The sequence below is a fragment of the Eleginops maclovinus genome, chromosome 3 (genome assembly GCF_036324505.1).
Source record: "Eleginops maclovinus isolate JMC-PN-2008 ecotype Puerto Natales chromosome 3, JC_Emac_rtc_rv5, whole genome shotgun sequence".
Classification (NCBI taxonomy): domain Eukaryota; kingdom Metazoa; phylum Chordata; class Actinopteri; order Perciformes; family Eleginopidae; genus Eleginops; species Eleginops maclovinus.
This window is the reverse complement of record NC_086351.1, coordinates 1,973,324-1,997,260: the sequence shown is the minus strand read 5'-3', so window position 1 is coordinate 1,997,260 and position 23,937 is coordinate 1,973,324. Positions and strand designations below refer to the sequence as shown.

General features: G+C 40.9%; 1 protein-coding gene across 2 annotated transcripts in view; it reads left to right on the top strand.

Moving 5' to 3' along the window:
- Positions 1-215: 215 nt before the first annotated feature.
- The window catches only part of si:ch211-113g11.6 (uncharacterized protein LOC559008 homolog), a 39,012-nt gene continuing 15,290 nt past the window's right edge, over positions 216-23,937 (top strand). For both annotated transcript variants that reach the window (XR_010165484.1, XM_063880060.1), the window contains exons 1-10: positions 216-469; positions 6,788-6,927; positions 9,763-9,825; positions 12,224-12,319; positions 12,708-12,813; positions 16,926-17,033; positions 17,301-17,440; positions 18,151-18,329; positions 20,994-21,102; positions 21,358-21,568. Coding sequence is in view for 1 of the 2 variants with exons in the window: in XM_063880060.1 (XP_063736130.1) it covers positions 391-469; positions 6,788-6,927; positions 9,763-9,825; positions 12,224-12,319; positions 12,708-12,813; positions 16,926-17,033; positions 17,301-17,440; positions 18,151-18,329; positions 20,994-21,102; positions 21,358-21,568 (1,231 nt within the window). In the remaining variant the exon portion in view is untranslated. The remainder of the gene's footprint in view (positions 470-6,787; positions 6,928-9,762; positions 9,826-12,223; positions 12,320-12,707; positions 12,814-16,925; positions 17,034-17,300; positions 17,441-18,150; positions 18,330-20,993; positions 21,103-21,357; positions 21,569-23,937) is intronic.

Genomic DNA, 23,937 nt, shown 5'->3' with positions numbered 1-23,937 from the left:
AAACAAAAGGAGGGACAGTTTTATGCTAAAATAATCTGTGAACATCCTATTTCACATCAGCAACAGGTTCACTGCGTAATCCTACACGTCTGTAATTGCAAACCAAAATGCAATTCCACTTTTCATCCTCGCGTCTCTGCTACACTCCCCCCTCTGCCTTTTGTTTCCGAGGTGGAGCCTGATACCCCGACTTCTCCAAACTGAAGTGCCGGCGAAGCAGACGGACAGGAGAGGACCGGGAGGCGGTGGCACAGATCTGGGACCAGCAGATCGAGGAGGGACAAACAAGGCGGTTGTAAGGACAGAAGAAGGATTTTGTGGAGGGTTTCGTACGGGTGTTTTTTTTTCTTCTGATTTACAAACCGGCTGCACGGAGGAGCTTCAAGAACGATGAATTATTTCATTCTGCTGTCGCTTTTTGCCACGGTTTTCGCCGGAAAGTCACCTCGGCTGAAATTCGTTGTGCACGGTAAGCAGAGCTGAATTTGTTTCCGGATAATGTCTGTTTTGTCACAAGTAATTCAGTCAAGTATGCTGTTAATGTCTCCAAGCGTTTCATTAAGCGATGTCAAGTGTCTGTAGGTGATGGATCAATGAAAGGCTGAATGGTTGACGGATGAGTGAATGAATGAAGAGGTGAGTCGAGGTGATGTAGCCACTTTTTTTTTCCATCCTCATGTTGTTTTGTCCTTTGCCAAAGATGTACAAACAGCACCAATAAAGCCACATTGACGGGGCTGTGGATTAATCTCCTAAAACGCCGCCCTCCCCCCACTGACCGAGTAGTAAATTACGCGCGCCACCATTCAGGCCAGCACACATGTTAACTGGCTTTAACAGGATGAACATCTGGAGAGAACCTGATTTGCTTTTTTTATTTTTGTCAATTACCAAAACACCTCGTGGATTAAGACTTGTGTGTTTTGCCAGATCCTTTCCGATTTACTTTCAAAGATTCCAATTTCCATCATTTTTATTAATTATGTTCGATGTGATTTGTGCAACTTGTGGCTTTTCTTTTAGTTTTCTTACAACTAGTGTGTTGGCTTTCTTTCTAAGTGCAATGCAAGCTCTCTGTATGCTCGTTCTTTATGTAAAAGAACCGGCCCTGTTATGGGCAAACATGGGTTTTTATTGGCGCTGGTCCCTCCACATCAGCACCTCCAGGCTCAGTGAGAGGACTAAATACACACTTAAATAACACATAAAAACCTCTCCTCTCCCACCTGGAGTAACATGGCGCCGGTTTGCCTTGACCATCGTGAGGCTGAACCCTTTAAAGATCCGCCTTCCACCGCCGAAAAGCATCGTTACTGTGAAATATGACTCTTTGGAGGTTGACACAATCACTGGAGCTCCCGCGTCCTTGCGGAGCTGCAATGCGGGACACAGCAGCTGCTTCACACTGCAGCACTGGAGTCCAGCACCGGGAAAGGGAAAGGTTGCACTATATTAGAAACCTTCATAAATACATGATGTGCATTTACACACATACAGACATGCAGAGAAAAATGTAGAGGAGGGCTTTGAAATGGAAAATTCCAAGCCAACCCCTAGTTATCTATTCCACTCACGCATTTTTTACACCACACACACACACTCCTCTAATGTATTCAGCAATCAGTAGAGATGGGGGTTGTGTGTCAAGTTATATGGATCTGTATGCCTCCCCTCCCCGCGGATGAACACAGTACAAAACGCACAAGATGACGGCCCCGGACGTGCAAGTCATATCAATCAAACTCGTTGTTATGCAATGGCAGGGAGGGCTGTTCATGCCTGTAGTGAGGGGATTATGTGGCTTCGACACAGGTGAATTAAACTGTCAGAGGAAATCAATCTAGTGCGCACATTGAGCCTGAAGTGCAAAACCTTCACAATAATCTGCAGCTGCTGTAGTGCTGGCGATTTTTCAGCACGGTGGACAGCACAGAGGTCCTCACAAGGTGAAGGGTCCCCACTTATGCACGTTAGATGAGCACATAGCTTCAAGGAACTTTTTCAGGGATGCATAATGGGTTTAATATTCAGGAAGAATTGGGTTCATTTCAGGTTCGAAATGCTGTGATGGCTTGTAGGGGCTTAGGGGATGAATTGCTTTGAATTCATTAGGCAGATACATTTGTCCAAAGCTATTACAATAAGTGCATGAAACTGCAGGAGGGGAAAGACGTCACAAATAAAACAGCCTCCCTGCCAAACAAACAAAAGCATTGCACATTTAAATCTTCCTTCTTGAAGACTACACGTTTATATTGAAACTGTTTTAGAGCGTGGGATATATCCATATGTAAGTACACAACATCTTAAACGTTTGTAGAGCTGCAATGATGGATCGCTAATCGATTGACAAAGAAATGATAGCCAACTACTTCATTTCATCTTCAAAGTTTGAGAGTAAAGCGCATAAACCTTCATACTAATCTGACGCTTTTTAGGGCTGGCGGGGTGAAGGGTCCCCACTTTGCATGTGAGATAAGCACTTACTTTCAAGGAGCTTCTGCAGGGCTAAAATTAGTTTTAAGATTCAGGGTTGAAATGAGGTGTGTTTTAAGGTTGGAAACACTGTGACTTGTAGGGGCTCAGGGAATGAATGACTTTGCATTAATTTGGCAGACACTTTTGTTCGAAGCTATTACAATAAGTGCATACAACTGAAGGAGGGAAAAGAGGTCACCATAAAAACAGCCTCCGTGCCAAACAAACAAGAGCATTGTACATTCATTTCTTCCTACTTGAAGGCTACCGTTGTACGATTTGATTGAGGGGTTCGACAACCCATATAGTGGGAGATTCATCTTCAAATTTGAGCTTTACGTGCAAAACCTTGACAATAATCTGCAGCTGTTTTGGGGCTGGCGATATTTCAGTACCATGGACAGCGGAAAGTTGAAGGGTCCTCACTTTGCATGTTAGATGAGCTCATACTTTCAAGGAACATCTGCAGGGATACAAACTGGCTTTAAGCGTGAGGTGGAAATAAGATTGTGTTTGAGTTTGGAAATGCTCTGATAGCTTGTAGGGGGTAAAAGATGACCTTCATTTGGCAGATACCTTGGTCCACAGCTATAACAATACGTGCATAAAGCTGCAGTATAGAAAAGATCACGATTTATGTTTTGCAGAATTATTATGAAGTTTAGGTCAAAGTTGTGTTCTTCAAAAAGTGGAGTAAAAGGAAAAGCATGGCGAGACGGAGAGGGTGAGCGAAGGATTTGAAAGATAGCGAACAGCTCATCTCAAGACTAATTTGACATCTATGGCTGTATCCTAAATATCAGAACATTTTCGCCAAAGTTCAGGCATCTCTTGCCTTGACCTTTTCTCTCAGTTGGAGGTCTAGCACCTCAATACCCCAATGGATAACCATCTTATCAGCAGCTTTGCAGTGAAATGTGTAATACACTGCAGCTCTTAAAAGGTAAACTTTGCAACTACTCCCAAAAACAACATCTGTGCTTTACTCTTTTTTAATTAGCACAATTCTAAGTGCAATTAGGCTTTTGTTGTTTTTAAAGTGACTCTCTAATTGGGAAATAATTTGGTTTCATTGAAGAATGACATGCTTCTCTGAGATGAAGGAACTTCTGTAACCCTTGAATTTATTCAAGTCTGTTTGAAAAACAAGGCTGTTTTTTCTTGTTGCCTCAAAAGCCTGACCTTTTGAAAATTCAAGGTTTTCACCCAGCAATCATAAAGTGTCTGAGGAGAAGAGAAAACGATAGAGGGAAGTAAGCACATTTATTACATCCAGAATGTCACATTTGAGTTGTATCTGTGTGACTCTTTTGCAGTATTGTTAAGAAAGACATGGAGTAAGACGCTGATAAAAAGAAGACTGTACATCCTGTTCCTCCTCGGTGCTTCTGGCTCTTGAGAGAACTGGGACAGCATAGTCGGGGGAGGGGCTTAGCTAAGGTGGGACTTTGAAGCCTCCCTGTGATGTTTTCTTGGGAAGATGTTGCTTACCTACATGCAGTGGTTTTGGGACTTGTGATTATGCCTTCAGCCTGACGGATATATGTATTGGTCTGTCATTAAATCCCACATTTTTTACATAGAGGTTAAATAATAACCTCAGTATAAATACGTTCTATGTTTGTCTGACTGGCAAATATGTATTTCAAACAACTTAATGATACAGCAAAGCACCCAGCCACATGCTTATTTTCAGCCTTTGATTTGTACTTTCTTTGAACTCAACTCCGTCCAACACTAGATTCACATTGTGTTAAATGTCTCTTGTTACTTATTCCATTAACCAATGTGTCTTTTAGAACAATTGGAAACCAACATTGTTTAAATAACCCAACATCTGTAAGTCTGTAAGATAAGATAGGATCGGACTTTATTTATCACGAAGAGTTACAAAGATACAGCAAACACAGCAGCATAATGTAGAAACCGCTCACTAACAGTGAAGTAAAAAGGACAAATGAAGTAACCAGAAGAAACGTAGACGGTCAAATCATTTATGCAAAAAACTGTACAGTGACGAGCAGTATTGGAATGTGCAAAGAGTGGTAGATACAGTACGTAGTTGCACCTCGTTATTGAACATTATAATTAATAACGCACATGTTATATAGCGGGGGGGGTTTTGAAATGATGGTAATGGTATTTATATTGCACGTAGAACGGCGGGAAAAATGAAGAGACCGCTTCGGCATTCTCATTCTCACTGTCTCTGGTTTTATTATTTATAGTAATCTCAGCGACTTCAGAAAACAAATAAGTCGCTGAGAGTTTGAGGCCGGGCCTGATCGCCATTGTGGGACTCGCTATCAAAAAATGACTCTCTGAGATCCCAAAAATAATAAAGCGCTTTCATGAAATAATGAGGCGATCAATTTATGACAAGAAATGATGATAATAATCCAAGTAATCGTACGGTTCGCTGTCAACAATAAAACACAATGACCCTGTCGTCACCCTCTCTTCCGCACACACACACACACACACACACACACACACACACACACACACACACACACACACACACACACACACACACACACACACACACACACACACACACACCTGCCTCAGGTGAACAGGTGATTATAATTCATTCCTTTGAGTGCCGCCCATATCCATGTGACCCAAACGAACCAACCCATTGTAATAATAATCTGTATTTCATGACATCAATCCTTTAGCTCTACCATTGGAACCATCTATTATTTTGGGGATAGAGCGTCAGTAAATGTAGTGTTGTTGCCTCCACCTTCAGTCACATTGGCCCTTCTTGTACATTATTTACTTCCTTGTGAAGAACGAGCATCATCAAATAGGTTCCCTGCCAATCAGAGAGGCCACAGTTTCCATAGAAACTTAGTTGGTTGGCTAGCAACCCGTTATCAGTGATCACCACCGCTTCATGCTGCTCCGCTGTCAGACTGGATTACTGTTTTATCTCAGGGATGAGAAGCAATCATCGCAAATACCATGTGACCAACCATGGCCGTCTAATCATGATTAGCGACAATTAGTGCATATTGTTGTATTAAGACACAGAGGAAACGCATCATTGGTGGAATTACATTTTGATGTCATGGTGTATTTTTGTTGAAGATGAAAGGGAAACATGAAAGCTTACTCAGACTTAAAACTCTCTTATGTCTCTATTTGAATCTTCAGAAGCTGTAACAGGTAGCTGGTTGGATTGCTTCAAAGCTTTTAAGCTCTTTAAACTTGAAGTCCCTGAAATATAAATGCACTTCTGGAACAAAGGTAGAAAAAAAACCTGGTAGACGATTGTAACGTTGATGTTTTATAAACCTGTGTTTGGGAGAACTCATGACTTTAAAAGGACTTCTCAACACATGTGATGCACGGTTTATAGATCACTCATCTATTATTTGTCTTTGAGATGTTTATACTTTAGATTGTTTCAAAGCCTTGTATTTCTTCATGCTGCTGCAACACAAACATTTCGCAGTTTAACTTTAATAAAGTCATTGTAAATCTATTTTGAATGCAGAGTAAGCGTCTCTGGTTGGATGGGTGAATCACAAATGCCTCATGTACTTGTCATGAGGCATTTCTGATTCAGACTCCTTGGGGTTGTCCTGAGCGTAATTCAAGCATCTGTTGACGGTATTTGCCCACATGATTATTCCATTGATATTTATGCTCCCACCAAATGCCCTTTTCCTCCATCACCTAAGCAAGGTGTCAGTGAAGGCTTCATGTTTCATTTAAAACCATAAAGGGCAGTATCACCAGATCCAGTGTCTTGGTAAACCGGACCAGTTTGTTAGTCCTCGAGCCGGTTCAGATATTGACGGCAGGATGAATGCGGAGGTTTGGCTCTTTGCCATCATGGCTTCGAGACTTGGACTCAATCTGCCTGAGGAGCTTAGACCGGTTAAATCTGGATCATCTTTTTAAACAACTTCCTCTCAGTCAATTTGGGTTTAATGTTGAACCTTCAGTGATTGTGTTTGACCTCCTTTTTCTGAATCTTTCATTATTACATTGACTCTTTTTTTTATCTTTAGCTGTTGATTTGATTACATTTCAATCATCTGCAAATTGCTTTCAAACTCTGTATTATTTCTCCTTCTCTTTGTCATTCCCTACTATTTATTATTAAATACAGCGTTACAGTGTTATGTTCTGAATCTGAATTGACTTGTTTTTACGTCAATTTTAAGTCTTTTTATATTAATTTACCGTTGTCACCACAGGGCACAAAAACACATTTCAACAATTCAAACAACAACATACTCAAAGCGCTTTCCTGCCAGCTCATTTCTCTGATCCTCTTTGCTTTGATCCACAGAGACCTCCAGGTTCCACTTCAACAAACCTGAGAACTACATCAGCATGTACCACCAGGAAGGCAGCGACACGCTGTACGTGGGCGGCCAGGCGATGGTCTACGTGTTGACGTTCACTAACAGAGGGGTCCGCGACCTGCAGGTACACTCCACGTCTAGCTGATTTTTGGCTGTCTTGACACTGTAATATGTGGGGTTGGGGGGGGGGTTTATCTCTCTGCTCCTGACAGCCTTTTGTAGTGGAGAACCACTGTGCTGCCAAATGTTCTCAAGAGAAATTGCCAATCACAATATGAAATACTAACTTCTGTCTCTAAGTAAGTCCACCTTGGCAACCAACCGGTGTTTGGAAAAGCAGCTCATATACAAATCTTATCAGCTAAAACAGTGAGCTGGGACCTAAAGGTTGAGCCACAGATAAAGGCCTTGCACACCCTTTGTACACCTACATGTGTTTCTGTTAATTGATCTACAAAAGTAAAGACATTGTTAAACCACATAACCCACTGCAAGCAAATCCAACTTTTTACATTTCGGTCCTTTCGACAAAATACCCATCAACACCCACTAACATCTGGCTCTTGTCTTTAATGGGGAAGGTTTTAATCATCATGCTCGAGCTCTGATCGTATAAATATATACTAAATAGCTCAGCTCAGCTCCTGACAGCCTTTTGTACTGAGGAACCACTCTGCTGCCAAATTTCAAAAGAGAAATGGCCAGCCACGATATGAAATACGCACTCCTGTTTATAAGTCAGTCCACGTGGAAACCAACCAATGTTTGAAATTGCTGTGCATATAAATCTTAAGCTAGTTGCTAAAATAGTTAGCTGGGACCTAAAGGTTGAGCCGCAGGTAAAGGCCTTGCACACCCTTTGAACACCTACATGTGTTGTAGCTTTTCTCTTTTCATTGTCCTTGTATAATGACAATAAATGGCTCTAATCTAACCTAATTAAACATCCTCTCATGACTGTAACGACCTGTAGGGTTAGGGTTAGGGGGGAAATACAACGGTATGGCAAACATGAATATATTTTAAATCATTTGGACTAGTATTGAAATGCTTTGACTGCTTTGTACTGTGGCTCAGGAGCCCTGCATCAACATTTCGAGGGGTACTTGGGCTGGATGCCTTAACCCAAATTGCTCCCAAAGGCACGGCCAACTGGCTGGCATGGCTGACTTTGAGCGCTTTGAGGGGTTGCAAAGACTGGGAACGCTCTAAATAAATGCAGTCCATTAATGGTTTGATATTAATGGATTGATCGATGATGGGAAAGGAGTCTATCGCAGTTTATCTGTGGTTAAAAAACCTTGCATATTTTTCTGTCATTTGGTGGGGGTATTAGTTAGGTTTCAGATAAAGATGGGCCAACTGTTTCCCCCCCCTGCCTCTAGGGTGAGGGTTAGGGTTACTGTTTTCCAGACTCAGCCGGAAGGATAACAAACACAGTTTCCCTCCTGATGTGAGGGCAACACAGCGAGCTAAAGAGGGCAGAGAGAGAAAGAGAGAGAAAGAGAGGATACGACCGGCGGACCACTGATCCAGTTCAGCAGCTGAGGACAGAGTTGGGCCATGCATATATTGATGAAGCCACACATGTATCTCTCAGTGAGAAAAGCAAACATTCAGGGAGTTATTAATGTCAACATGGCTCAAGATAACGCACAGTGTGGGCTTCAGTGTCAGCAGTGACACGCTTGACAAATTGAAGCGACTGTAAGCTTGTCTCGATGTTTCATTCAAATATGACTAAGCCACGCATTTTTCGGAATGATTGCTGGCTCAGTGTTGGGTTTTCCTCAGTGGAGAGGAAAAGACAAGTGGGTAAACAACTGCTGGGGATGCTGTTTGATGGTGTGATTCCCTCACTGACACTGTAGTGAGATTCTGTCACAACTTATTTCCAGAGCAGGTTAGGTCAGCGGAGCGGGGCAGAGCAGAAGAAGGGTTTCAATATCAGACACAGATACAGATTCAGGCCTTCTTTAGAGAAACCAACCATTCTAGTGGGAGACATTTATTATTTCAGTGAAATGATCTCAGTTATCTACTTAACAATGGTGAAACAATGTTTGTTTGCCTGGGGGGGGGGGGCGCGACACTTTTCAGATCTCCCGGAAGTACCAGTTCATTCTGAATCAAGAGGATGAGAAACTATATGAACCTCCATTCAGGTGTTAAAGCAGCCACGGAATAAGAGTGAAATGTGGACAGTACAGATAAGAGTTCACACAAGGATATTAAAGATGAAAATAAGAGGGTGTAGCAGTATGAGCAAGACAAGTGAAATGTGTGAAGGCATATGTGCATACAGTGCAGGTAGTCCTACGTGGGTTACACGGTTAATTATCTGCCACCCTTGTGTTAAACTGCTCTTGGCAGGGTGCTGATATGTATGAGCACCCTGCCTACTTATTGTCCCTTACCTGTAGTGGGTTATACCTTTTTGTGCATGTAAATGGTCTGCAAAGGCTGAAATTGTATAGCTTTTCAACACTTTGTACGTTAAAGGCTAAGGGGCGGGACATCTCTAAATGGTTGCCAATCACAACAGAGTCGGCCAGCTAACCAGTCAGAGCAGACTGGGCTGTGGTTTCAGACAGAGGGTGAAAAGAGGTGCTGCAGCACAGGCAGTATGAGAAATATAAAGAGCTTTCTGAACATTAAAGCTTGGAGACATGTCCCAGGAGAGACACTACATAGAAAAAGGAACCTGAAAATGAACATATGTAAAGTAGAGAAGGCCAGGTTGTAAATAAAGGAAAACAACAAGGATGTAAATGATGAACCTAAAGGCCAAACAAGTCCTTGAATGTACTTAATATCGCAGTGTTTTCATCTATCTAAGACAGCAGATTTGTACCCTGAATATTGTGTTGTAGCAGCTGCAGTAAGGCCTCGGTTTTCTTGCTGAAATAAGGCAGTGTGAAAGAGCTTGGCACAAACTAAACAGCCCTTCCTCCCACAGATCCCAGCGGCATCGGACCAGACTGCAATTGATACCTGCAAGGCAAAGGCTGCACCACTCGAGGTTAGCAACTCATTGTCACAGTCAGCACCTCCATCACTCCGGCGAAGCACTCTCCTCATCACCATCACCATCATCATCATCATCTCCATCTCGATCATCATCATCACAGCGAGGTTTGATAATCCATGTTCATTCAGCTATTAAGATTCTGGGTTTTTTTTGTGTTGCTAGGATGTATAAAAGACCAAATAATTCCAATAAGCAGATGCAGTAAAGACAAATGCATAAATGATGGTATGATTTATACAGGCGGGGTCACATTACACAGGAGAAAGCTTCACCTCAAAACAAACAAACAGATGAGTGAGCCGGTCATAATTGCAGTGCATAATTTAAAGAGGTTCCACTGAGAGACAAGAGCAAATACCGAGAGACTAATACAATATTCAACCTGAAATAAGTCTAATAGCGTGAGGGAGCTTCTCCTAATGTGAAATGCTCCGAGGGTTAGCAATAATCTTCAGAGGTACAGTGCCGCTTGATTTGCTGCTTGTACTAAGACAAAACTAAATGTAAAACTGCCTGGCAAGAAAAGCAGATGTCTCGGTATTTAAAAGATTCTTGAAAACCAAGATAATTTACATTAATTAATAATTTCCACATTCATTTCCATGATTGCAATTACAGGGAAATTAAGGCAAAATTCTGCATTTTGCTGAATAGATGAAAAGATCATTAATTGTCCAGTCCCTAATTAGCTGAATGTATTACTTTAGAGGGGATACTTCATATATTAGTATACTCTCTGTCATTACTTTAACACTCAAAGGCGAATTAAATTCAGCGTTTCTATAGCCAAGAGGGGTCGTGCACCTGCAAGGGATCAATGCTCAATGATATGCACAGAACGTAATGCCTGTATCCTGCTGTCCACATATTTTTGGGAATAATTAAAGATAGGGAAGTTGATGTACCAAAAAACACCCAAACCTCTGAGACATCTTCAACAGGAAATAGCTAGACATCCTATAACACCCTAGATTAGGTTCAAAGTATGCTTATGTCCTCTCCAACAGTTTTAGGTTAGAGTTCAGATTTAGGGTTGAGAAGCCTGCACACCAACCCTAACTCAATTCCCTTACGTGCTGCCTCGCACATGACTTCCTGCACCACTGCTGAAAGTTGGACATAAATCAGAGCGTGCGAGATCATTAAATATGTATGTTTTTCCCCCGGACGCTCGGCTGATATTCCAATGAGCGTGTGTGCTGAGAGCTTTTCACCAAGCAGTACAGTAAAACTGCAGAACGTGATGCATTACTACATTTTGGGGCTAGCTTTACAACACATTGGTTTGAAAGTTCTTATAAGTCGCATGTAAATGGTCTGAAAAGGCTAAAATCCCACATACCCCCCTGCCTGAAACACCTCCATTGTACTGTTTGGTTCACTTCTGCAACGCAGTGACACCTGAGATAAGGCTAAGTGGCTAAACGATTGACCAACAGAGCTGGTCAGCTAACCAATCAGAGCAGACTGGACTCAGGTTTCAGACAGAGGGTGAAAAGAGGTGCTGCAGCACAGGCAGTATGAGAGAAATAAAGAGCTTTCTGAACATTAAAGCAGGGAAGCAGAAAATACATATCATAACATGTCCTATTTAAAACAAATGATAGGACTATCTATCGGACGAGCAAAAAGTCTTTGCAAAAATGCCCAAACTCTGAAGTATTTTTACATAAGAACAGAAAGAAAAAAAGTGTACACTCACAGAAATTACACAGCCCACCCTCTCGCCTACACATCCACCTACACACACACCTACACACACTTACACAAGCTCTGGCCGTGCTTTGTGGAATTCGAGACGTCTTTCCTCCATCTCCGGTTTTACTTATCCCTGTTTTTTAATCAGAGATTGTTTGTCGTTTGTTAAAACAAACCTGGCTCAACATGAGAGACAATGCACATTTGAATTCACCCCTTGAGGTTTTATTTAGTATTCATTTTCATCCTCCATCCAGTCATACCGTAGAGAAAGCAGTCCCTCTTTTTCCGATAATGAAGAAGTGATGCATATGGAGTTTAGCAGTGCTGTACTGCAGGGCTAAGCCTCCTGTGTGCTGTCTGCCAAAATTGTTCAGAGCATGGATCACCTCCAATTTCCCTTAAATCTCTCCCTCTCTGAGCAATCCACTTCTGCTCTCGTAATCTGTTTTGTGTTGCAGTCTGTCTTTGATTCACTATGCCTGCATTCCACCTTCCTCTCTCGTTGTTTGTTTTATCAGTCTTGTTTTCTCTCGCCCCTTGTCTCCAATCACTCTTCCACATGTTCTCTTTTGCCTCTCTGCATCTTTTTCCCCCCGTCACGATCTGTGTAATTGTCTCCCTTCACCCTCTTGGTTCTGCCTCATTTTCTGCCTTTGTCCCTCTCTATTACTGCTTCTTTCTCTCACAGCTGGAGTGTGATAATTTCATCACCGTCATTCAGAAAGTAAACGACACAATGATTATATGTGGAACGAATGCTGGGAGCCCCAGGTGCTGGATGCTGGTAAGTGTTTCTCTCAGACAAATTCTTTTGAAATGCTATGGGTACAGTACATTATTTTGCAGCCACTGCTTCGACTGAGAGAGTCTCAAGATCGATTGTAATTAGCATTCATTCATTTGCTCCCTTACTTCTTCGACTGGTTAGATGAAGGTCGGGAATTTCTTATTGCCTAGGAGGATGTTTTCTCTCAGTGGTGAGAATGAAAGTGTCTGCTCTTGGTATAGCAAAGTGTAGAATATAGATTCAAACGACTCTACTATTTATCTGAAGTAGTGCAATACTTTTGCAGCCCAGTCCATCCACTGCATACATAATGCATGACTGGAATGAACAGGGGTTAAAATGCTAGACTTCCTCCAGGCACAAACACCTCCTCCCTCTCTGACAGGTAAATGAGACGGTGCTGACTGACGTCCAGGGGAATGGGCAGATAGCGTCGGCCTCTGACATCTCACCGCCCTACCCTTCCCAGAAGTCCATCAGCTTGCCTGCAGGTAACAAACTCAGAAAGGAAAATACAGCTCTGCTCGCAGGAGTTCATGACTCAATGGCAGGAAGAATAACACCTTGCAAAAACATAATTATAGGCTCTTCATAGAATAAGACATTTAACAGAGAAGAGGAACAATGGATCTGATTAACTTTATCCTGAGCAGCTGGAGGCAGATTGCATGTGACCCTTGCTAAGGTAATTGGCTCCTGTGTGGGTACAAGTCAAGAACTGGTATAAAGAGGACATAATATGCACATTTCTTATCTTACACATTGAGTTTCTACAAGGACATGTTCATCCGTCTGTCTGAATATATTGCCTTTAATTACAATCGGTTGAACGCTTCTTTTTGTAAAGCTACCATCAACGAGCTATTGCACAATTACCTTGCAAGTTGCACAATGACACAATGATGGAACATGGCTATTAGTGAGCTACAAAAGCAACCTCACCATTTACCCATCATGCAACACAACATGAACCAAGAAAAGTGACAGACATGGAGTGACATTATATGATGTTTACCGAAACCATGAGCCGTACCGAGCCAACGATCATCAAACCTAAATCATATCAGTGTCATGTTAGAAAAAAGCATTTTCTGGAGGAATACTATGTGATGATCTTTGGAGGCTTCAGCAAACAATGTCCTAAAGATACAGGTGTTCCATCTTTTTGGGAAGGCAGTTGTATTTTGAGGTCTAGTTTGCATCTCAATAGGTTTCAAAAGCCATATTTGCACCTTAAAGTTGTGCATAATGGCATTAGATAAAACAATAGCTATGTCTGTTTTCGGAAAGAGAAGTTTGGCATACCAAAACTCACCTGTGTGGAGCTCAGTTGCCGTAACGAAAGCCTCTTCAACTCCGATGAATTGAATGTGGTGCAAGATCAACGTCGGTATGATGAACTGAAGCGAACGACACTTCAGTTCATTTTCTTATTCTGTCAGCTAGTCGGTCTCAAAAGGTGTCACTTTCTTAAATATCTTATTTTTCTATCAAAGCTGCGTTTATATTAACTTTGCTCATTTGAGTATAGGGAGCAGCAGAGCGGGACGGGAGAGTCCCAGCCTCCCCGGAGCGACCTGACTCTTATTATCTCTCTATTCATAACATGGAAATTAATAGGTTGCTTTAATCTAAAGAACCCACAGAACACTATGTTAACAAACCCATCCTCTACACGATTGGTGTGTTTGTAGATTTTAATAAACCATGTATTACTAGCCTGAAACAAACAAACAGATTTAATGGCTACACCTGATTGGACAATTTCTATACTGTGGGAGCTAATATTTATAAAGCTTATACATGTATATAGAGTTTAAATGATCAAGCTTTAAACTCATGTCTGTGTTGCCAACCCTTTAACTGTGTGAGTAGCCTTTCAGTCTATATTACAGCGAACAGAGACACACTTAAAGGAAGGCTATCGAGTGAGTGATTCAATCCTCTACACAATTGAATGGAGATCCTTCGTCTGTCAGTGTTTGAGTCTTTCTACCTACACTTTAACCTGTACTGTATTACTTATAAGATGACCCTTACTCATCCCGTTTTTTTCTTGGTTATTGTACACACACACAAACGTTACAAATACACACATAAATATGACCTATACAGATGTGGTTTGAATACAGATGTGCTCATGCATTTTTTGAGAGGTGCCAGAGGGAAGAGGTTAGGTACCTTACTCAAGGACACCTCAGCAGGGCCCAGGTGAACCGGCACCTCTCCAACTATCAATCCAGACTCCATATCTTTGATTCAATCTGGACTTGATCCAGCGACCGTTCACTTCCCAAGCTAAGTCAAGAGAACTGGACAAAGATTTAGGCCCACATCCCAAATCTGTCTCTAAGGGTTTTACAATCTTTACAGAAAGGGCAACATCTATCCATCAACTCTCGATTTTAGATTTGAAAGACCACCATCCCCTGAATTATCAACCCCAGCCTAAAAAGCTCTTAGAGGAAAAGAAAAGTAAGGAATTCATTCCTGTGAAACAGAAAAAGATCGTACATGTTATTCGTCAAGTCCAACACCACCGGGGGATCACACCACCCTGAGTGCAAAACATGCGACAGTCTCCCATCTGTCGCTGTGCTTTCACATGGAAACATTCACGTTAAAACATTGCTAATATAGAGCTCTTATGTAACTCACTGCTAAAGAGCAAAGAGTGATGGTAGGGTTGTTTAACGGAACACATTATTATCAGAATATTCTTTAAGGTCCTCATGGTTTTGATCAAAGATAGGACAGTCGTTTAAAATGGTATGACATTTAGAATATTTCTGAGTTGTGGGGCAAACATTTGGTCAAATTTAGATATCCACAAACATGAGTTTCGTTCATCATGACATGAAACTTCCTAGTCCATCTTGACAATGTCCTTCCCTTAACCCATAAGAACCCACGGTGACACAGATGTTACTGGACATTTAAAGGTTCCTCATACAGCTTTACCCTTGATTTTAACTCATGAAGTCCCTAAGTGCCATAGCAACATGTCCGAGGCGTCTGTGTGCCAGGCCAACGCACGTGACTGAACTAGCTCATTTTTCAAAAGCTTTTTTTTGGGGGTTTAAGATTCAAGCCTTAAAGATGAACAGTCTTTACATAACAAGTGATTTGTTATATTTGACCTGTTGTGAAAACATGTGTTGATCATATAAGATAATAATCACGGACATCTTTAACCTTAAAATGTCTCTAAGATTTAAGGAATATGATTATGATCTGCTCAGTTAATCTGACTGATTCATTTTTATGATATTGTTAAATAAAAAACATTAAAAATAATAATAATAATAATAATATAATAATAATAATAATAATAATAATAATAAATAAATAAATAAATAATAATCTAAATAATAATTATCATAATAATCATAATAAATAATAATAATTTATTAAATTATAAATTTTTTTTAGTAATAAATAAATATAATAATAATAAATAAAATAATAATAATTTAAAAAAGATAATAATAATAAATAAATAATAATAATAAATATAAATAAATAAATAAATATAATAATAATAATAAATAAATAAAGTAATAATTATCTAAATAATAATTATCATAATAATCATAATAAATAATAATGATGATAATAATAATAATAATAATAATAAAAATAATAATAATAATTTATTAAATTATAAAAATAATAATAAAGAATAACTTTACCATTAAAGTTGCGACATATATGTAACTTTTCAGAGATCTGACATTAGTGGGGAAAACAATGCCAGAGATGTGGTCCAAGCAGTGTATTCAGTCTTTTCTATGTTTCCCTTTATTTTCCTTTGAGTGGAAATGGGTTTGGGTTCTTATGGGTTAAACTCATCACGTAGTTTGGTTTCGATTCAAATAAAATACATTGCAGTGAATATATTATGCTTTACAAACCCAGCTGACTTAGACTTAATGAAATACAATTGTAATGGGTGGAAATCGTCTGGATTCCAGCTGTGCGGTCTCGCATTACCTAAATAGAGATGTTTGGTGGTTAAAAGAAACGTTCCTTCGGTCAAAGCTCATCATGAGGGACGGATAAATGGTCTGTTTGTTAAACCATCTAATGCAGATGGATTGTTTGTAGAGACATTCAGAAATTAAGAGAAGGGTTAGTGTGCGCTGCAGGACGCTCTTCAGAATCGATTTCCGAAGCAACGACCCGACCCGCGTCTCGAGTTGAGAAGCGTTCTAATAACGCTCAGTCCTAATTAAGATGTTACTGCTGCCATTTCACATGCTTCCCCCTCTGCATTGCTATGGAGACAGAGCTCTAAGTGGGGTTGGAAGAGTAGCGCTTATCAGTGCAGTCAGCTTTTCTGCCTTGATGTCTTTTTTACTCTCGTCCTTGATTTCCTACTCCCCTGTTTGTTAATTCAGTCTAAGTCCTCCCATGCCTCCCTTTGTCTGTCTTCACTCTGCTTTTGTTTAATGTTCTCTCTCTGTATCATCCTCTCCTCCAGCTTCACTCAATCCCCCCTCCCGTGTCTCTTCAATCTCTCATCCTATCCCTCTGAACCGTGTACCCTTTTTCTTTTTTTAAACCAGCACTTTCTTCTTCTTCTTCTTCTCTCCTGTCTCAGATGGGAGTCTGTATTCGGCTATGTCGTCTGTGGCAGGTCACCCCGGCTCCATTCGACGTACGTTTGGCTCCCAGAAACTCCTGAAGACGGAGAACATTTGGCTGCTGAGTGAGTAGGAGGATGAGGAGGAAAGTCAGGCACGCACAGAACATATAGAATAATGAATATGGAGAAGGTGGTTGTAGATCTCCTGCTTTTATTCCCAGGGGGAAAATACCATGTAGGTGTATTTACTGGTATTTTTTCAGGTCATGTTATTCACAGCAGGAAAATGTGAACCAGAATCAAGCCCTCTGAGAGAAGACATTTACACCACTCTCCCAATGTCCCATTTTTAAAATTGCGCATGGACATTTTTTTGTATCTCAACCCCAGATCCACAGTTTGCCGGTGCAGCCATTATCCCGTCCACACTGAAGTACAAGGAGGAGATCTACTTCTTCTTCAGTGAGCTCAACAAGACAGCCAGAGTGGACGAGGAGCCGTACAGGGCCCGCATTGGACGCATCTGCACGGTAACCGCTTTTCTGAGATTTGTAGACAAACAGCCAGTTGATTAATCAAGAAAAGGATCCTCACAAAGTCCCTCAGTCATACACTGAGTCCTGATTCCTTCAATTAGTAGACTCCCATGCAGGACGCTGTTAACTTATTTGTGTGAATGAGTTTTACTAAGGTAGTGTTTCCTTAAAATTGCACACTGCGCTCACTGGAAATGCAGCCAATGCTGTAAGCTAGCTTGCAAGCTAGTTAGCAGAGTTACCACATCAATACAGGCTGAATAAAACAATACACATTCAACCCTAAATCTTTTGACCACATGCACTTTGCCAAAGTTATGCACTCAAAACATCAAGTGCAAGTACAGAAGGATATGCTTTTGATTACATCTGAAGAAGCTTTAACTGAGAGCATTCATTTCTTTTTGATGCATTGATCAATTTATTTTTGAGGTTTTAGATTTGCTGCTTGACAGATTTACATTTGATTAAGCTACATTGCACACATCTTGCACCAATCAGTGTACTGAATGCTCAGAGATAAGACAAGCAACATTTGTATTTCCCCTTAAATGTCTTCCTATGAGTGAGGCAGTCCTGGTGTTGTGGGTGAGGGGTCAGAGTCACATCGTGGCGGGGGACTCAACGTATAATTCTAAATCAATTTGGCAGCCCGGCTGCCACGTTACGACTTTGTTGCCACAATCCTTTTATCTTGTTTCCAGGTGGATGAAGGGGGCATCAAAGCCCTGTTAGAGAACTCATGGACCACCTTCATGAAGGCCCGGATGATGTGTGGCGCGGGAAACACTCAGCAGCAGTACAACAACCTGAAGCAGGCGGTGGTGCTGACAGCACAGGACAAGAGGGCGGGAGTCCTGTACGGCCTGTTCTCCAACGCATGGTGAGCAGGAACATACAAACACCTTGACTACCCACACAGTCCATATAACTTAAGGGAAATGACCCTGTAAATGGTGTGGTGTTATGCTAATGTAAAGAAAGAATGGACAAAGAAGCGTTGTCGTGATGCATGAAGCTGTAATTACGTTTCCTCTGAAAACCGGTATGAACAAACACAGAGAACGGGGTAATTGGTAACCATACAGGCTAGCAGAGGATTTTAAAGTTGTGATTGCTTAATTCAACTCCTTTCTGGAGACAGGTTTCAAATGGAGATGAAAACAAAGAAAGACAAGATAAGTAATAAAGGAATAGCCATGCGATTAACCCGTGTAGACTCTCCCTTTACATGCCGCCTCGAGAAGAATCACTCCTGCTTAATTTGTTTGTTTGATGCTCAAGCTGTTTGTATGTGTGAGATAAACTCTAGTAAAAAACAAATAAATAAAGCTAGATGCTGGTGGTATTGATTTTCCAGATGTTGACTCTTCAGAAGAAGCTCGAGCAGTTTGAAAGCGTGCACAACTATATACATCAACATGGAGAAACTAAATCGCACATCATGTCTTCTCACGGAAAGAAAGGCCTCTGAAATTTTCAACAAATGCTTCATAAATGATAAACTTTCTTTGGTCCTGTTCGGCTAAAAAGAACATTGTGAATAAAGGGCTTTCGATAAAAGAAAAGACAATAAACCAAATACCACTTATGGGCAACCGGTGATTCTTAAGAAGGTCTCTGGCTCATAAATCCTGCCGAAATCAGGAGCAGATTACAAGTCAAGCGAGGTTCAGAAAGCCCTGGATTTGCAAGTCTCTGCCTGTCTTAAACCCAAAAGAAAGAGCCCCCTGACACTCTGATTGGCCTAAAAGGGGAAAAGCACCATGCTGCTCTCAATGACTAATTAGGGGTAAGTGCCCACACACTGTGTAACAGGTGATCTGAATAACCTGCAATCAACTCAGAGGGAATTATTTGAGTCAGGCAAAATGGATTGGAAAAGGGAAATGAAAAGTACCAAGAAATGAGCGACTGTGGCTATTTCTCTAAAGTAAAAGTCCAAGAAGTCTTGCATAGTATATAACAATACAGGTAGATGGATTACTTATAGGAGAATACACTCACATTAAAGAGCATTTGTCATTGGAAGCTACTAGACAGATGTTGTATATTTGAATATGTGAATCTGTTTATGCAGACGACACCTTTGTTTACTGGTCTAAAACCAGCAGAAAGATAAGATCTTAAATCCTACTTTCTTAAATCATTCAAGTCTTAAGTTCTTCATGAAGATTGGGACACTGTGTTCCTCAAAATTGGATTAGGCCACCACCTAGCACAACTTCTAAGTCTCACAGAATATGGTAGAGGTACATTTTTGAATAATACAATAGAGGAAAACTAGTCACACAATATATTATAAAGCTAATACACCGACACACTCTAGTTTTCCATTTCTTCAAAATCAGAGTCTTATTAGTGTTTGACATTTTCTTGTGGAATTTGCCATAGATAATTGTTCCCAAATTGTGCAAGTTAAGGTCCAACAATATCAGCTGTCATACATTCGATAATTCGTGTAATTTTGCCAATCATTTATCTAATTGTTTACCAAAGGAAATATCAATCAATCAATCACATTTATGTATAAAGCACACTGAAAATCAACCCCCACGTTGAACCAAGCGCTGTACAGAACAGAGCAGGGAGACGGCACAACCTTCCATAGAATAAAGAAATGAAAGAAACACAGATGTAAACATAAATACTCACAGCTCATACCTACACACAAACAAAGACATAGGCATAGGCCCCCTCAGCCAGATAAAAAGTCCGACTCTAGAGAACAAAGGTCTGTTTTTAGCATGGATTAGAAGCAGTCATTGGAGGGGGCGGATCTGATAGGGACGGGGATGCTGTTCCATAGTCTTGGGGCAATGGAAAAGGAACGGTCGCCCCTGAGTTTACGGTTTGGTGCGTGGGACAACCAGGAGCCCCAGGATTAGCCGACCTGAGGGGACATCTGAAAGATATGAGGGGCCCTGCCCAGTTAGGGCTTCATACATCGGCTTATTGTTCTGTATTTTTCTCATGAAATGCTTTGCTGGGAGAAACGTGGTCGTGCAGAAAAGACTGAATTAATCGGCTTTCTTTTGACTGAAGATGTTTTTAATTGGATGTATTTGTAGGGAATATACATGTTGATGTTTTATGCATTTCACCAACATTAGTTTGACCCTTATTTCATTTGCTGTAATGGTCACATCTAAACAACCCTCCAAATAATTGGCACATTTGTACACAAGCTACCTCAGCTTTCCACGTTCCGTAACAAGTCTCAACATATTGTATTGTTCTGAGTACGTTGCAATAATATACTGTACGTCGTTTTTTGGTGTATCCACATATAATGTAAATAAGGTTCTATATCTTTGAATACACTACCTGCTAATAAGAAGACACATTTAAGTAGAATTCAGTCTTCTTTCAGGCGAGAGTTTGAAAGTAGACGTTGGCTTGCTCCCTTGAACAAGCCAGCATTCGTATTTATTGACTGTTTTCTGTTCATGGATCAGTGAATGTCTTCTGTCCCTGCATGCCACTCAGAACAACTCGTCCTGCTTTTATTGTAAATCTAAGTACTCCTTTCTCTGCCTTTGTTCAGGGGCAGAACAGTAATTTGTGCCTACTCCATTGAAGACATTGACATGGCTTTCTCCACTTCGAAACTGAAGGGCTACAGCAGTCCTTTCATTGGCACTCGCCCTGGGATGGTAAGAAAGAAAAAAGAAACGCCCTGCAACCATCCTTTATTTCATTTTCTGTCACACTTATCTGAGAAAAATAGCATTGAGATAAAATTGCGCCGTTGCATGACTCAGCCGTTTATTGCAGAGGTGAACGGAGTGAAGTGCTATTTTTTGAAAGGCACGAGTTAATAAGAGAGAAGCAGTTTCAAAATCTTTGTCCAAGGACATCTTGTTGATTCAGCCTGGTCTGAATCGATTACGTCACTTCTCCCCCATCAGTGCGTCCGCAGAAACTCGACAGCAGGAGGTCACAACGACATCAAAAACCTCGGGGTGATCAGATACCACCCGGAGATCGAGGATGTGATCCGGCCGGTCGGCGTGGCTCCGCTCGACCTGCCCATGGATGAAGACCAAATCACACACACTGTGGCGGACATTGTCCTGGCGGTCAACGACGAGCACTACAGCGTCCTGTACATCGGAACAGGTGTGTATGCTTCTTTATGAAGATGAAGATTCAACTTTATTGTCATTGCACAGAGTACAAGTACTAGGACAACGAAATGCGGTCTCTGCATTTGACCCAGCAGTGGGCTGCCATTATGTACAGCGCCCGGGGAGCAGTGTAGGTAACCAGTGTCTTGCTCAGGGACACCACGGTGGCACTTGGTCTTTCGGGGACTTGAACTGGTGACCTTCCAGTTCCCAGGCCAAGCCCCTATTGACTTTGCCACCACCGCCTTATATATGTGTGTTATATGTGTGTGTGTTAAAGCTTCAGATGTATCAGCGTCCACTTCCCAATGATTTCACAGGCAGCCCCAGCTGACCAATCACAGTGGCGTTCATCTTCAAGTGGCTTGCACACACACATGTTCTGTACTGAAAATTATATAACACCATTTCACTCACTCTTATCTGAACGTGAATGTCTGAATATTTCTTCAAAATGATCACTTATACATTTTTTTAAATTTCAGACGTTTTTTCTAAATTTCGACTTTTAAAAATGTTTGATTCTTTTTTCAGAATCACTTTTTCCTAAAAAATTGGACTTGTTTTCAAAATTACGACTTTTAAAAATGTCCCTCTATTTTCTCGTCATTCTAACTCCTTCACGTTTTTGTCTCCCAATCTGTTTTCCTTTTGATGTTCTTTTTCAAACTTCAGATTTTCTTTAGAATCTTGAATTTCCATTTTTTTTTTTAAATATCACATTTTTCCTAAAAGATCTGAGTTTTTTTTCAAATTTCAGAATTATTTTTCTAAATTTCTGATTTTAAAACTGTCCCACTATTTTCTCATTATTCAAATCCTTCTTCATTTGGCCCTGTTTTAAAGACAGGTTTGCAATGACTCACGTTAAAGCTGCATTTATCCTTTGACGAACTCAAAAACAACCGCACCGACACACAGCCATGATATGTTATTGCCTGAAAAAGTTACTCTTACTAAAGCTTTTACAAACAATACTTGGATTCCATTGGTACGACCTTATCGTCATCTTTGTGCCTTTTTCTTCTTTCAGCTCTGATTTGGTCTCCCCCAAAAATAGCCCTAAAACCGTGGTTCATAAGGTTTAGGTTGAAAAACAACAGCAGGCTCTGTATCGGCCAGATGTTTAATGTTCATCCTCAGCAAGTTGCTAACGTGCTGAGCAGGTAGTTCTTTTTTTGCTGAAAACGGCAGCCTGCTGCTCCTGGAAATGGGACTGAAGTTGCAGCAGCAAAATATTTGATGGTAAATACTGAAAAAAATAAGGAACAATACTTCAATCCGGACCAATTGTTGGATAAAGTATCTTGCTTGTGTTGCTGCTGCAGTGTTTCTGTTGTGTTAGTATAGCAATACGAGTAAAGAGAGAGCGTTCGATCCTGTCCTCTGCACCTGATTCGATTCATTAGTTCTTAAACATGTTATATATCAGGGTTAATAAATCCAATAACGAAATGTTCTGTGAGTTTAGCAGCACACCACTATTAGGAAGCAGGATAAAGAACAGGCAAATGTGATATGCAAATGATGATTGAATAACAAAATGTACAGCTGCGTTTATTCTTAATTGAAGCACTGAAAATTGACAGCAGTCGCAATGTATTCTGATCAAAGCCTATCGAAACGATTCCTGGCCTTCACACGACTGTTTCTATTTGATCAGCGCCGACACGCTGCTGTTGCTCATAGCCGTTGCTCCGAAAATTGCCTTGTGCCTCAGGGAGATTACTATGGCAACCATCACAAGTCATATGTTCGTGTGTCTGCATGAATGTCTCACCAGGACGAAGTTCATCGGAAAAGATGAGCCGGTGTCATCTTTCTGAGCACAATTTCTCACAGTATATGTGACTGTCATTCACCCCCGCTGTTCTGGGTTGTTTCTATTTAAAGCATCCGGGGGGGAAAAACAACAAAGTGTTAAAAATGACAGAATGGCCTCTCGCTGTGGGATTTAATGACTGTGTCAGTGACAGGAGGACAGGATGGAGAGAGATATGAACAGCCACGGGTCTCTGTGGTGGCCTAAAAAGAAAACTAGAGCAGTTTAGTCTCAGTGGTATCTGAGGACAGAGGGACAGGGTGCACTGGAGATGTTCTGTTTGATGTTTCTTATTTTAAATGTTTTCAATTGTCAAGAGGAGGTGTGCAATAGAATATGTACTGGCCATCACTCCTGAACATTTCTGCTGTTTTGATTTGGGAAAAGAAATGCTCTAAACTGTGACTAGACTCAATCACAATTCATAAATACTCAGAGGTGGGAAGTAACTAAGTACATTAACTCAAGTACTGTACTTTAGTCCATTTTCGAGGTACTTGTACTTTACTTGTGTATTTCTAATTAATGCTGCTTTGTAC